Source organism: Dryobates pubescens, chromosome 19, assembly GCF_014839835.1.
Source record: "Dryobates pubescens isolate bDryPub1 chromosome 19, bDryPub1.pri, whole genome shotgun sequence".
Classification (NCBI taxonomy): Eukaryota; Metazoa; Chordata; class Aves; order Piciformes; family Picidae; genus Dryobates; species Dryobates pubescens.
The window spans coordinates 2,417,870-2,432,465 of record NC_071630.1 but is presented as its reverse complement, the minus strand read 5'-3'; the positions used below and the strand labels follow the sequence as shown (position 1 = coordinate 2,432,465).

Below are 14,596 nucleotides of genomic sequence, written 5' to 3'. Positions count from 1 at the left end.
GAGTTCCTCAGCTAGGCTCTTACTGAGCACCCCCAGGGATGGGGACTCCACCACCCCCCTGGGCAGCACATCCCAAGGGCCAAGCTCTCCTCACCTCCAGCCTAAACCTCCCCTGGCACAGCTTGAGACTGTGTCCTCTTGTTCTGGTGCTGCTTGCCTGAGAGAAGAGCCCAACCCCCAGCTGGCTGCAACCACAGATCAGGAGGGACTCCTTGTTCCATTTCAGTACCATGCTCTCCCAAAGTTACTGCTGCTTCTTTCCTGCAATGACCCAAACTCTCTAGGGGCTTTACCTCCTCAGAGGGCAGCCTCAGCACTCCCATCCCCTGCAGCCAGCCTCTGTGAAGGGGTTTCAGGTGACCCTTCACATCTTTCCTCCTGAAGCATCTATGCCTGACAACCCTACCACGCCACAAGGCAACGCTGAAGATGCCAGCCGGGTCCACTACGTGCTGGCGAGCTCTCAGGCCGGGCTTTGGCCCTCCCCTGCGGCCCTGCTGGGCTGTGTGCGGCCCAGGCCCCCAGGCCGCGGCGGTGAGCAGCTGCAGCCAGGACAGGGCCCGCAGCGCCCCGGGGCCGCTGAGGCAGGCCAGCTGCCTTAAGGGACACCCTGCTGCCACCACCCTTCCTGGGTTCCACCCGGCCGGGGGTGGGAGCGAGCTCCAAGGCATCAGCCGGCGGCAGAGGCGCAGCCTCCCCGCGCTCAGCCCCGGCTCCTGCGGGACCCTCACCAGCCCCTCCTCAACGCCACGCAGACAAGCGGGCCCTCCCTGCCCCGCTCCGGGAGGCGGCGGGCGACGCGCCCTCGGCAGACCTCCCGCTTCCCGAGGAACAGGAGCCTGGGGCTTGCCTCACCTCCCGCCGGGCCCGGAGCTGGGCCCAGGCCTCGGCCCTGCCCGCGCCGCCTTCCCCGCCGCCCTGGGAACGCTTTCCTCCGCCCCCTCTCCCCTCGCAGCCAATCGGAGAGCAGAGAAGGCCGCGCGGAGCCCGCCCACACGCCCGAAGGCCCAATGGGAGAGCGCGGCCAGGCTGGGCGGGAAGCCTGGCGGCTGGGACGCCTTAACCCTCGCCCCGGCGCCATGGCTGCAGCTAGGCCTCCTCTCACGGAGCGGGGCCGGAAGGGCTGAGTGCAGCGGGGGGCTACCCACCTAGCTGGGCCTGATTTGGGGGCACCCCAGGCATCGGCCCTTCCCGGCGCCTTGGAAACGCTTTCCTCCCGCCCCCTCGCAGCCAATCGGAGAGCGGAGGCGGCCGCGCGGAGCCCGCCCACACGCCCGAAGGCCCAATGGGGGAGCGCGGCCGGGCCGGGCGGGAAGCCTGGCGGCTGGGACAGGTTAACCCTCTCCCTGTCGCCATGGCTGCAGCGAGGCCTCCTCTCACGGAGCAGGGCCGGGAGGGCTGTGGGCAGCGGGGGGCTACCCACCTAGCTGGGCCTGATTTGGAGGCACCCCAGGCCTCGGCCCTGCCCGCCGCCCTGGGAACGCTTCCTCCCGCCCCCTCTCCCCTCGCAGCCAATCGGAGAGCAGAGACGGCCGCGCGGAGCCCGCCCACACGCCCGAAGGCCCAATGGGGGAGCGCGGCCGGGCCGGGCGGGAAGCCTGGTGGCTGGGACAGGTTAACCCTCTCCCTGTCGCCATGGCTGCAGCGAGGCTTCCCCTTACGGAGCAGGGCCGGGAGGGCTGAGGGCAGCGGGGGGCTACCCACCTAGCTGGGCCTGATTTGGAGGCACCCCAGGCCTCGGCCTTGCCCGCCGCCCTGGAAACGCTTTCCTCCGCCCCCTCTCCCCTCGCAGCCAATCGGAGAGCGGAGGCGGCCGCGCAGAGCCCGCCCACGCGCCCGAAGGCCCAATGGGAGAGCGCGGCCGGGCTGGGCGGGAAGCCTGGCGGCAGGGACGCCTTAACCCTCTCCCTGTCTCCATGGCTGCAGCGAGGCTTCCCCTCACGGTGCAGGGCCGGGAGGGCTGAGGGCAGCGGGGAGCGACCCACCTAGCTGGGCCTGGGAGCCTCTGAGCCTGGGAAACTCAGTACCCTTGAGTTAGCAAAGGCAGAAGGTGAAAGGAGTCCATCTGGAACCCTCTCACAGCTTCTCTTTAGGTTGGGAGGAAGCAAATAGTGCTCAGCAGGAAGCAGCAGCCTCAGCTCTGCTCTGTTCATAGCACCAGAAGGATAACAAATGGTTTTGAAAGCATCCATTGGAGCTTGAGAGTTCCCTACCACAGCCTCTGTTTGCCTTGGGAGCAGCTCTGGAGGAAGAGACTTCGGTGAAGTGATTGCTGAGCTGCTCCCTAGGAGCCAGCAGTGCCTCCTGCAGGCCCCAGGCAGCTGTGTGCTGGGCTGCAGCCAGAGCAGGGTGGGCAGAGGGCAGCAGAGGGCATCCTGCCCCTGGGCTCTGCTCAGCCCTCCCCTCCAGCCCTGCCTCCAGCTCTGCTGTCCCCAGCAGCAGGAGGCCACAGAGCTGTGGAGGGAGGCCAGGGGAGGCCACAGAGATGCTGCCAGGGCTGGAGCAGCTCTGCTGGGAGCACAGGCTGAGGGAGCTGGGGCTGTGCAGCCTGGGGAGGAGAAGGCTCCAGGGGGAGCTCAGAGCTGCTGCCAGGAGCTGAAGGGATCCTGCAGGGAGGCTGCAGAGAGACTTTTGCTGAGGGGATCTGGAGCCAGGCCAGGGGGGAAGGGTTTGGAGCTGAGGCAGAGCAGGGTCAAGAGTGGAGCTGAGGCAGAAGTTGTTCAGCAGGAGGGAGCTGAGGCTCTGGCCCAGGCTGCCCAGGGAGGCTGTGGCTGCCTCCTGCCAGGCTGGATGAGGCCTGGAGCAGCTGAGCCTAGCTGGGAGCTGGCCCTGGCCCTGGGGGCTGCTGCCAAGCAGGGGAAGGGTTTGGGGTCGCAAAGCTTTTCCTTTGTCCTACTCTTAGTTTCTCCAACCCAGCACCACCTCTGCAGGGTCTTGGACGAGAGAGGCTGGGAAGCTGGTGCCAAAGCAGCAGAAACCTCCACTGCTGCTTTTTGTGCTCCTTTGGCTGCTGTGGCAGGAACCCAGGGGCTGCCTGCTGAGAGCTGCATCCTCAGCAGGACAAAACCATCCCAGGAGCTGCACTTCCACTGGGCCAGAGGTCCCTACCCTGGGAAAAAAACCAACCCCCAACAAACCTCCCACCCCCACCATCCAGTGTGGCCCCAAACCTGCTGAGAGCAAGGGGGGCAAGCAAGGAGGTGAAGGAGCAGGGCAGGGGGCAAGCAAGGTGGGGAAGGAGCAGGGCAGGGGGCAAGCAAGGTGGGGAAGGAGCAGGGCAGGGGGCAAGCAAGGTGGGGAAGGAGGAGAGCAGGGGGCAAGCAAGGTGGGGAAGGAGCAGGGCAGGGGGCAAGCAAGGTGGGGAAGGAGGAGGGCAGGGGGCAAGCAAGGTGGGGAAGGAGGAGGGCAGGGGCAAGCAAGGTGGGGAAGGAGGAGGGCAGGGGGCAAGCAAGGTGGGGAAGGAGCAGGGCAGGGGGCAAGCAAGGTGGGGAAGGAGGAGAGCAGGGGGCAAGCAAGGTGGGGAAGGAGGAGGGCAGGGGGCAAGCAAGGTGGGGAAGGAGTCACAGCAGGGGCAAGCAAGGTGGGGAAGGAGGAGGGCAGGGGGCAAGCAAGGTGGGGAAGGAGGAGAGCAGGGGGCAAGCAAGGTGGGGAAGGAGGAGAGCAGGGGGCAAGCAAGGTGGGGAAGGAGGAGAGCAGGGGGCAAGCAAGGTGGGGAAGGAGGAGAGCAGGGGGCAAGCAAGGTGGGGAAGGAGGAGAGCAGGGGGCAAGCAAGGTGGGGAAGGAGCAGGGCAGGGGGCAAGCAAGGTGGGGAAGGAGGAGGGCAGGGGGCAAGCAAGGTGGGGAAGGAGTCACAGCAGGGGCAAGCAAGGTGGGGAAGGAGTCACAGCAGGGGCAAGCAAGGTGGGGAAGGAGGAGGGCAGGGGGCAAGCAAGGTGGGGAAGGAGGAGAGCAGGGGGCAAGCAAGGTGGGGAAGGAGGAGAGCAGGGGGCAAGCAAGGTGGGGAAGGAGGAGAGCAGGGGGCAAGCAAGGTGGGGAAGGAGGAGAGCAGGGGGCAAGCAAGGTGGGGAAGGAGGAGAGCAGGGGGCAAGCAAGGTGGGGAAGGAGGAGGGCAGGGGGCAAGCAAGGTGGGGAAGGAGGAGGGCAGGGGGCAGGCAAGGTGGGGAAGGAGGAGAGCAGGGGGCAAGCAAGGTGGGGAAGGAGGAGAGCAGGGGGCAAGCAAGGTGGGGAAGGAGGAGGGCAGGGGGCAAGCAAGGTGGGGAAGGAGGAGGGCAGGGGGCAGGCAAGGTGGGGAAGGAGGAGGGCAGGGGGCAAGCAAGGTGGGGAAGGAGGAGGGCAGGGGGCAAGCAAGGTGGGGAAGGAGGAGAGCAGGGGGCAAGCAAGGTGGGGAAGGAGCAGAGCAGGAGGCAAGCAAGGTGGGGAAGGAGTCAGAGCAGGGGCAAGCAAGGTGGGGAAGGAGTCACAGCAGGAGGAGGCTGAACCCAAATTGCTTCAAGTGAACAGAACTCTCTCCCCCTCCAACCCCCCCCCCAAAATAAAACACACAACCACAACCAAACCCCCAAACCTGGTTAAAAAAACAACAAAAGAGCTTTGATGAGACTTGAAAACAAACCAGCCAAGGCCCCAGAATTATCAAATCAATTCCAGGCCTTGCCCTTAAGGATTGAAGTTGTGAGGAATTCCCTCCTGGAAACGAGATCCACGCCACCCCCATCCCCCCCCCCCCCCAAAAAAAAAACCCACCCCAACCCCTCCAAACCCACTCCAACCCCCCCCCAAAGATGGGGGAGGGGGGGCTTCTGAAGTTTAAAAAGCATCCTTAATGGAAAAGAAAAAACCAACCCGGCCCAGAAGGGGCTTCGGGATCCCTCCCCACCCCCTGCCCCCGGGGGCAAGGGAGCTGGGAGCCGGCTCCGCGCCGCCCTCCTCGGGCTGGCTCCGGAGCGGCTGCCACCCCGCGGGAGGCTTCCAGCGAGCGGGGGAAGATCTTCCATCAGCCCTTCTCTTTGTTCGGTTCAAGGGGCCGAGCAGAGAGGCCGGAGAGCAGGAGCTGCGGGTGGCTGCCCCGGAGCCGCCGCTTGGCTGCGCCGCAGCCGCCGCAGCCCCGGCGGGGGCGATGCTGGGGGGCGAGAGGGAAGGGGCAGGAAGAGAGACGCCGCTCCCGCGCCCGGGGCTGGGGGGGAGGCTTGCTCGGAGGAACCGAGAGCCGGCAGCACAGGCTGAACCTCTGGCACCAGCTCCTCCTCGCTGGGGCCCCGTGGCTGGCAGGCTGAGGTGGCATCGCGGAAGGGGGCAGCCCGCGGCTACGGGAGGCAAGAGAGGCTGGGGGTGGGTTTGCCCCCCACCACCACCACCCCGCCGCCCTCTTTCTGGTTGGAGTTTGCCTCAAAACAAAACCAAGAAGAAAAGGAAAGCAAAAAAACAAACACCACCACACCCCAACCCAACCCCCTCCCCAAGGAGGCAAAGTCCTGCGGTGTTCCTCCTCCCCCTGTGTCATGAGATGTGGGAGATCTGTCTGACGCGGGTCTGGATCTCCTGGCGACACAAAGGGCAGGTCTCCAGCTGCAAGGCACACTCCATGCACAGGTCACTGCAGCAGCAGGGGGAGAAAAAGCAGCTGAAGGGGGCTGCATTGAGAGCAGGGCAAATTAAACCCCCCCACCCCCCACCCCCAGCCCCTGCCTCCCCTCCCCCCCCAAGCATCGAAGCAGCTTGCTTGGCCGGCTGGACACACTCTGCAGGGAGCTCTGTCTGTCGCCCGGGGAGGGGAGGGGAGGAAATCTGCTCAGGTCTAGGGGGAGGGCAGCAGTGGGAAGCTCTTCACCTCAGCCTGTCAGCTCCTTCCAAGCAGGGCTGCTGCCCTTTCTGCTGGGGCAGCTGAGCAAGACAAGCAGGGGCTGCATCTGCTCTAACCTCCAGCCTACGCCTGCCCCTCCTTGGGGAGGTTGAGGCTGGGAGGATGGAAACACATGGGGCACAACTTGTTGCTCACATCCAAACTCAGCCTGCTCTGCTCTCACTTCAAACCACTGCCCCTGGGCCTGGCCCTGCAGGGACAGTTCCTCTGCAGCCTTCTTGCAGCATCCTTCAGGTCCTGGAGGGCTCTCCCTGGAGCCTTCTCTTCTCCAGGTTCAACAACCCCAACTCCCTCGGCCTGGCCCCACAGGAGGGCCACAAAGGGCCAGAGGAGGCCACAGAGATGCTCAGAGGGCTGCAGAGCCTCCCCTGTGGGGCCAGGCTGGGAGGCTTGGGGCTGTGCAGCCTGCAGGAGAGAAGGCTGCAGGCAGAGCTCAGAGCAACCTTGCAGGAGCTGCAGGGCTGCAGGAGAGCTGGGGAGGGACTCTGGTCAAGGGCTGGGAGTGCCAGGAACAGGGAGAATGGCTTGGAGCTGGCAGAGGGCAGAGGGAGAGTGGAGAGGAGGAAGGAATGGTTGGCAGGGAGGCTGGGGAGAGCCTGGCACAGGCTGCCCAGGGAGGCTGTGGCTGCCCCCTGCCTGGAGGTGCTGAGGCCCAGGCTGGATGAGACCTTGAGCAGGCTGGGCTGGGGGGAGGGGTCCCTGGGCATGGCAGGGGGCTGGAGCTGGCTGATCTTTAAGGTCCCTTCCAAGCCATTCCATGAAGGCTTCCCAGCTGGTTCTGCTCAGTGATGCTTTCAGGCCTGAGGCCAGCAGAGCCCTGGGGGTGTTGCAGGCTCCTGTTTGGGCTGAGCAGGATCTGCCTCTGCCAGCAGTGCCTGTGGGGCTGGTGGGGCTTGGTGGCAGCTGGAGCTGTGCAGTGACTCAGGGGGCTGGCACTAGGTGATCCTGGAGGCCCCTTCCATCCTAAACCCTTCTGCTGAAGTCAGGCTTTGATGAACTCTTTGATGAGCTCTGTCCCTGCCCATGGCAGGGGGTTGGGAAGGGAAGGATCTTGGAGGCCCCTTCCAACCCAACCCCATCTGATGGAGTCAGGCTTTGATGAGCTCTGTCCCTGCCCAGGGCAGGGGGCTGGCACTGGGTGATCTTGGAGGCCCCTTCCAACCCAACCCCTTCTGATGAGCTCTGTCCCTGCCCATGGGTGGGGGCTGGCACTGGGTGATCTTGGAGGCCCCTTCCAACCCAACCCCTTCTGATGAGCTCTGCCCCTGCCCATGGGTGGGGGCTGGCACTGGGTGATCTTGGAGGCCCCTTCCAACCCAAACCCTTCTGATGAGCTCTATCCTTGCCCAGGGCAGGGGGCTGGGAAGGGAAGGATCTCGGAGGTCCCTTCCAACCCAACCCCATCTGATGGAGTCAGGCTTTGATGGGCAGGGGGCTGGGAAGGGATCTTGGAGGCCCCTTCCAACCCAACCCCATCTGATGGAGTCAGGCTTTGATGACCTCTGTCCCTGCCCAGGGCAGGGGGCTGGCACTGGGTGATCTCAGAGGCCCCTTCCAACCCAACCCCATCTGATGGAGTCAGGCTTTGATGAGCTCTGTCCCTGCCCAGGGCAGGGGGCTGGCACTGGGTGATCTTGGAGGCCCCTTCCATCCTAAACCCTTCTGCTGAAGTCAGGCTTTGATGAGATCTGTCCCTGCCCAGGGCAGGGGGCTGGCACTGGGTGATCCTGGAGGTCCTTTCCAACCCAACCCCTTCTGATGAGCTCTGTCCCTGCCCAGGGCAGGGGGCTGGCACTGGGTGATCCTGGAGGTCCTTTCCAACCCAACCCCTTCTGATGAGCTCTGTCCCTGCCCAGGGCAGGGGGCTGGCACTGGGTGATCTCGGAGACCCCTTCCCACCCAACCCCTTCTGCTGAAGTCAGGCTTCGATGAACTCCTTGCTGAGCCCTGTCCCTGCCCGTGGGTGGGGGCTGGCACTGGGTGACCCTGGAGGCCCCTGCCAGCCCAGCCCCGTGGCTGTGAGGGTAAGTTCTGCCCCCCTGGGGGCGGGAGGGCCGTACCTGTGCCCGCAGGGCCGCAGCTCGGTGTCGGCCAGCTCGTCGCAGCAGAGCGTGCAGCAGTTCTCCCGGATGCTCACCTGCCTCAGCAGCGCCAGGCGCCGGTGTCTGCGGGGGGACAGGCACCTGGCAGCTCCCCAGCACGCAGCCAGCGCCCTGCCCAGCGCCCCCATGGCTGGCAGAGCCCTCAGGCCCCAGCAGCTCCCACCTGGCACCACAGACCTCCGGACCAAGCCCCGGCGCCCACACGTCCCAGCCCCTCCTGAACGCCCCCAGGGGTGGGGACTGCAGCACCCTCCCCCGGGCAGCACATCCCTAGGGGCAAACAACTCTCTCTGGGAAGAGCTTTCTCCTCCCCTCCAGCCCTAAACCTCCCCTGGCACAGCTTGAGACTGTGGCCTCTTGTTCTGGGGCTGGGGGCCTGGCAGAAGAGCTCAACCCCCACTTGGCTCCAACCTCCCTGCAGGGAGTTGCAGGGAGCAAGAAGGTCTCCCCTGAGCCTCCTCTTCTGCAGGCTCCAACCCCAGCTCCCTCAGCCTCTCCTCCCAGGGCTGTGCCCCAGACCCCTCCCCAGCTTTGTTGCCCTTCTCTGGACACCTGCCAGCAGCTCAACCTCTTTCCTGACCTGAGGAGCCCAGAGCTGGACACAGGACTCAAGGGGTGGCCTGAGCAGTACTGAGCACAGGGCACAAGCTTAGGCTGGAGGAGAGGACACTCAGCAGACCTCAGAGCAGCCCCAGTCTGGGCTACCCAATATCCACATTCCTGCTATTGTCTCTGTTCCACTAGGTTCAGTTCTGGGCTCCTCACTGCCAGCAGGAGCCTGAGGAGCTGGAGCAGGGCCAGAGGAGGGCAAGCAAGGTGGGGAAGGGTCTGGAGAAGAGGGCTGGGGAGGAGCAGCTGAGGGCCCTGGAGGGGTTTGGTGTGGAGCAGAGGAGGCTGAGGGAGACCTCCTTGCTCTCTGCAGCTCCCTGAGGCAGGCTGGAGAGGAGAAGGCTCCAGGGAGACCTTCTGGTGGCCTTCCAGGAGCTGCAGGGGGCTGCAGGAAAGCTGGGGAGGGACTTTGGAGGGGGTGAGGGAGGGCCAGGGCTGGGGGGGATGGAGCAAAAGGAGAAGTGGGGAGCTGGAGATTGGCTGTGAGGAAGAAGTTGTTGGGCAGGAGGGTGGTGAGAGCCTGGCCCAGGCTGCCCAGGGAGGTGGTGGAAGCCTCCTGCTGATGCCTGGAGGTGTTTGCAGCCAGGCTGGAGGTGGCTGTGAGCAACCTGCTGTGGGGTGAGGTGTCCCTGCCCATGGCAGGGGCTTGGAGCTGGCTGAGCCTTGGGGTCCCTTCCAGCCCTGACCATTCTCTATCTTGCTGTGGGGTTTGTGCTCTGATCCTGCCCTGCAGTGAGCAATGGAGGTCTGAGCCCCTGAAAGGTAACTTTGCTGAGCAGAGGTTTTGGAGCAGGCTGGGAGGTGGTGGAGTCTCCATCCCTGGAGGGGTTGCTGAGCCCTCTGGCCATGGTCTGATGGCCAGGGGGGAGGTTGGGCTGCTGGCTGGACTCCACCATTCACAGAATACTTTGGCTTGGAAGGGAGCTCAAGGCTCAGCCAGCTCCAACCCCCTGCCATGGGCAGGGACCCCTCCCCCCAGCCCAGGCTGCTCAAGGCCTCACCCAGCCTGGCCTGGAACCCCTCCAGGCAGGGGGCAGGGATCTCAAGAGGTGAAACAGCTGCAGGCTTCTGTGGTGCCAGGAGTGCACAGGTCAGAAGCCAAGGAAGGGGTTTGCTGCTCTGCATGCAGAGGCTGCAGGCAGGCAGGAGGAGGCTTACCTGGGCAGGATGATTTTCTCTTCTGCTGTCAGGAAGGCATAGTCATTGAAAGTACTGAACTTCAGTGCTGGGGGGTACTTGAAAGGCTTTGCCCCAAAGTTGAACTCACATTGTTGGTAGGACATGAAGCTGGCTGCAGCAAAGAAGCCAGATCTGCAACAGGGTGGACAGCAGGAGTTGGAGAAGGGCTTCAGCAAGCCCTCAGCTTCATGCCCCTCAGCACAGGCAGGACCTGGAGCTGCTGCAGAGGCTCCAGAGGAGGCCACAGAGATGCTCAGAGGCTGCAGAGCCTCCCCTGTGGGGCCAGGCTGGGAGGCTTGGGGCTGTGCAGCCTGCAGCAGAGAAGGCTGCAGGCAGAGCTGAGAGCTGCTGCAGGCAGAGCTGAGAGCTGCAGCTGCAGAGCTGCAGGGCAGCTGCAGGCAGGCTGGGCAGGGACTGCTGAGAAGGGGCTGTGGGGATAGGCCCAGGGGCAATGGTTTGGAGCTGGAGCAGGGCAGAGTTAGGTTGGAGCTGAGGAGGAAGCTGTGCAGAGGGAGGCTGGGGAGAGCCTGGCCCAGGCTGCCCAGGGAGGTGGTGGAGGCTCCATCCCTGCAGCCCTTCCAGCTCAGCCTGGCTGTGTCCCTGGGCAGCCTGCTGCAGCTGGAGCTGGCCCTGCTCCCTGCAGGGGGCTTGGGCAGGAAGCCCTTGGAGGCTCCCTGCCAGCCCAGGGCCAGCTGTGCAGACTGAGCCTTCCCCTGTGAAATGATCAACAGAAAACAGGAGCTCCTCTGGAAGCTCCTCTGGAAGCTCCTCTGGAAGCTCCTCTGGAAGCTCCTCTGGAAGCTCCTCTGGAAGCTCCTCTGGAAGCTCCTCTGGAAGCCTGTTCCCCCTTTGCTCCAGGCTCAGTCCATCCCCAGCAGAAAGCCCCCAGCTGGTCCCAGTGCTCATTTGGGAGCCCTGCAACTGCACTCTTCCCCCTTTTGCTTCTCACTCCCTCCCAAGGAGCTTTCCCTGGGGGGCAAAGCTGCTTGAGGATGGCCTCAGGTCAGCAGCAAGCAGCAAGTGCCACCTCCAGAGAGAGCCTGCAGCTGACTCCAGGCCTTGCCTGGCAGGCAGGGGGCTGGCCCTGCAGAGGAGCAGTACTTACACAGCAGAGGAGAACACTTGCTTCTCAGCAGGCAGCTGGTTGCCATTCAGATAGAAGATCATCTGCTTTTCCTGCAGGTCCAGGAGGAATCCTATTGTGTCCCCTTCCAGGGCAAAACAGAAGAGGGTTTAAGGCCTTCACTTGGCTGCAACTGCCACCAGCTGCAAGAGGCACTGCCTGGGGGGGGTCCTGTGTCTCACCACAGGAGCAAAGAATGGGTTGGGTGCAGGTCCACTGAGGCAAAACTCATCCTGCCCTGTGCCCAGCACTGCTTAGGCCACAGCTGGAGGCCTGAGTCCAGCTCTGGGCTCCTTGAGTCAAGAAAGATGGTGAGGTGCTGGAAGGGGGCCAGGGAAGGGCAACCAAGCTGGGGAGGGGGCTGGGGCACAGCCCTGGGAGGAGAGGCTGAGGGCACCAGGCCAGGCCTGCTGGGGCAGGAGAGCTCTGCAGAGGGACCTCAACAGGCTGGGCAGAGGGGCAGAGGCCAAGGGCAGGAGATTGAACACAGCCAAGTGCCAGGGGCTGCACTTTGGCCACAGCAACCCCAGGCAGTGCTGCAGGCTGGGGGCAGAGTGGCTGAGAGCAGCCAGGCAGAGAGGGAGCTGGGGGGAGTGGTGGAGAGCAGCTGAACAGGAGCCTGCAGTGTGCCCAGGGGGCCAAGAAGGCCAAGGGCAGCCTGGCCTGGAGCAGGAAGAGTTGTGGCCAGCAGGAGCAGGGAGCTCATCCTGCCCTGTGCTCAGCACTGCTCAGGCCACAGCTGGAGTCCTGTGTCCAGCTCTGGGCTCCTCAGGTCAGGAAAGAGGTTGAGCTGCTGGAAGGTGTCCAGAGAAGGGCAACAAAGCTGGGGAGGGGTCTGGGGCACAGCCCTGGGAGGAGAGGCTGAGGGAGCTGGGGTTGGAGCCTGCAGAAGAGGAGGCTCAGGGGAGACCTCATTGCTCTCTGCAACTCCCTGCAGGGAGGTTGTAGCCAGGTGAGGGTTGGGCTCTTCTCCCAGGCACCCAGCCCCAGAACAAGAGGACACAGCCTCAAGCTGTGCCAGGGGAGGTTTGGGCTGGAGGTGAGGAGAAAGTTCTCCCCAGCCAGAGAGCTTGGCCCTGGGGATGTGCTGCCCAGGGAGGTGGTGGAGTCCCCAGCCCTGGAGGTGTTCAGAAAAGGCTTGGATGTGGCACTTGGAGCCATGGCTGGGTTGTCAGGAGGTGCTGGGTGAGCTCTGAGGTCTTTTCCAACCCTCTTGATTCTCTGATTCTATCAAAAGCAGACCCAGGATCTCATTTGGGCTAAGTCTAACAGGGAGTGGAAATCACAGAATGGTTTGGCTTGGAAGGGAGCTCCAAAGCTCAGCCAGTCCAGGACCCTGCCCCCAGCAGGGCCATCCCCAGCTGCAGCAGGCTGCCCACAGCCCTCTCCAGCCTCACCTTGAGGCTGTCCAGGGCTGGAGCCTCAAGCACCTCCCTGGGCAGCCTGCTGCAGGGCTCCAGCAGCCTCCTGGGGCAGAGCTTGTTCCTCACATCCAATCCCAACCTGCTCTGCTCTCATCCCAAACCTCTGCCCCTGGGCCTGGCCCTGCAGGCCTTTGGGCAGACTGAGAAGGAACTGCTTACAAAAGCACAGAGGAAGAAGAACTGCTGCTGCAGGCAGGAACTGAAGGAAAAACAAAGAAAGGATGGAAGAGTAAAACCAGAATGGAAATGATTCTGGTCCTGAGGAAGAAGTTGTTGGCCAGGAGGGTGGTGAGAGCCTGGCCCAGGCTGCCCAGGGAGGTGGTGGAAGCCTCCTGCTCAGCCCTGGAGGTGTTTGCAGCCAGGCTGGAGGTGGCTGTGAGCAACCTGCTGTGGGGTGAGGTGTCCCTGCCCGTGGCAGGGGCATGGAGCTGGCTGAGCCTGGAGCTCCCTTCCAGCCCTGGGGCTTCTGTGATCCTTTGGTGTGAGGCTGCTGGAGCCTGGGGCAGGCTGCCCAGGCAGGTTGTGGAGTCTCCTTCCTTGGAGAGCTTCCAGCCCCCCCTGGCTGTGTGCCCTGCCCTGGGTGCTGCTGCTGTGGCAGGGGGCTCGGACTGGGTGAGCTCCAGAGCTCCCTTCCAACCCCTAACCTCCTGGGAGCCTGGGATTCTACTCTGCCTTTGGGAAGGGGGGAAAAAAAAGGCCTTTCAGGAGGAAGGTTCCCTTCCCACAGGCTGTGGAACAGGAGCCTGAGGCCACTCAGCCATTGCTGACCCTTCAGCAGCATGGGCAGCCGGCAGGGCCAGCTCGGCTCCACCTCCGCCCTTGCGGGGGGACCCCCTGCAGCCCCCCCGGGGCGGGACAGAGAGCAGGGGGGGAGGGGCTGGGTACCTTCTTTCCAGCAGGGGTGGGAGTGCGGCTTGCTCCTGGCGTTGTACCAGATCAGCTGCCGGCAGCCGTCGTAGGCGCAGGAGTATTCATCGTCGCCGATGCCGTAGCCCTCCTGCGGGGGAGAGCCGAGCCCTGCAGCCCCCCTGCCGCGGCCCGGCGCCGCCAGGCAGCCTGCCCCCCGCCCCCCCGGGCGCCCTTCCGCTCCCCAGCGCTTTCGGTTCCACAGCAAAAGCAGTTGGGCTGGCGGCGGGGGAGAGGGAACAACCGAAATGCAGTTCCCCGAGAGCGCTGCCCCCTCCTCGGTCAGCTCCCAGGTCCCTCTTCTGTTAGCTCCCAGCGCAGCTCCCTCCTCCCTCGGCTCCCTGCTCCCTCCTCTGGCAGCTCCCAGCGCTGCTCCCTCCTCACTCAGCTCCCTGCTCCCTCCTCTGGCAGCTCCCAGCGCAGCTCCCTCCTCCCTCGGCTCCCTGCTCCCTCCTCTGGCAGCTCCCAGCGCTGCTCCCTCCTCCCTCGGCTCCCTGCTCCCTCCTCTGGCAGCTCCCAGCGCTGCTCCCTCCTCCCTCGGCTCCCTGCTCCCTCCTCTGGCAGCTCCCAGCGCTGCTCCCTCCTCGGTCAGCTCCCAGCTCCCTCCTCGGTCAGCTCCCAGCGCTGCTCCCTCCTCCCTCAGCTCCCTGCTCCCTCCTCTGGCAGCTCCCAGCGCTGCTCCCTCCTCCCTCAGCTCCCTGCTCCCTCCTCTGGCAGCTCCCAGCGCTGCTCCCTCCTCACTCAGCTCCCAGCTCCCTCCACAGACGAGGCCACAGAGATGCTCAGAGGCTGCAGAGCCTCCCCTGTGGGGCAGGCTGGGAGGGTTGGGGCTGTGCAGCCTGCAGGAGAGAAGGCTGCAGGCAGAGCTCAGAGCAACCTTGCAGGAGCTGAAGGGCTGCAGGAGAGCTGGGGAGGGACTGTGGGCAAGGGCTGGGAGTGCCAGGAGCAGGGAGAATGGCTTGGAGCTGGCAGAGGGAGAGTGGAGAGGAGGAAGGAATGGTTGGCAGGGAGGCTGGGGAGAGCCTGGCCCAGGCTGCCCAGGGAGGCTGTGGCTGCCCCCTGCCTGGAGGTGCTGAGGCCCAGGCTGGATGAGGCCTTGAGCAGGCTGGGCTGGGGGGAGGGGTCCCTGGCCAGGGCAGAGGCTTGGAGCTGGCTGAGCTCTGAGGTCCCAACCCATTCTGTGAGTGTGTGACAAGAGGGCAAGCAAATGGTGACCTGTGTCAGTGAGTGCCTGAGGGCCTGCAGCTCCTTCTAACTGCTTCCTTCCCAGAGCAGACAGAAGCCACTGCTGGGGGCTGAAGGATCTCCAAGGAGAGAGGAGGAGAAGAAATCAGAAGAGAGAAGCAGCCTTCTGCCCTTAGCTTCCAGCCAGCAGCAAGCAGACAAGAAGCTG

The 14,596-nt window shown here is 64.5% G+C and overlaps 1 protein-coding gene across 1 annotated transcript in view; it reads right to left on the bottom strand.

Annotated features, from left to right (window-relative positions):
• Positions 1–5,485: 5,485 nt before the first annotated feature.
• Positions 5,486–14,596, bottom strand: part of RSPRY1 (ring finger and SPRY domain containing 1) — a 32,195-nt gene continuing 23,084 nt past the window's right edge. The window contains exons 10-14 of the mRNA XM_054170237.1: positions 13,183–13,294; positions 10,856–10,958; positions 9,730–9,882; positions 7,921–8,025; positions 5,486–5,593 (exon numbers count right to left, since the gene is read on the bottom strand). Coding sequence (XP_054026212.1) covers positions 5,497–5,593; positions 7,921–8,025; positions 9,730–9,882; positions 10,856–10,958; positions 13,183–13,294 — 570 coding nt within the window. The 3' untranslated portion in view covers positions 5,486–5,496. The remainder of the gene's footprint in view (positions 5,594–7,920; positions 8,026–9,729; positions 9,883–10,855; positions 10,959–13,182; positions 13,295–14,596) is intronic.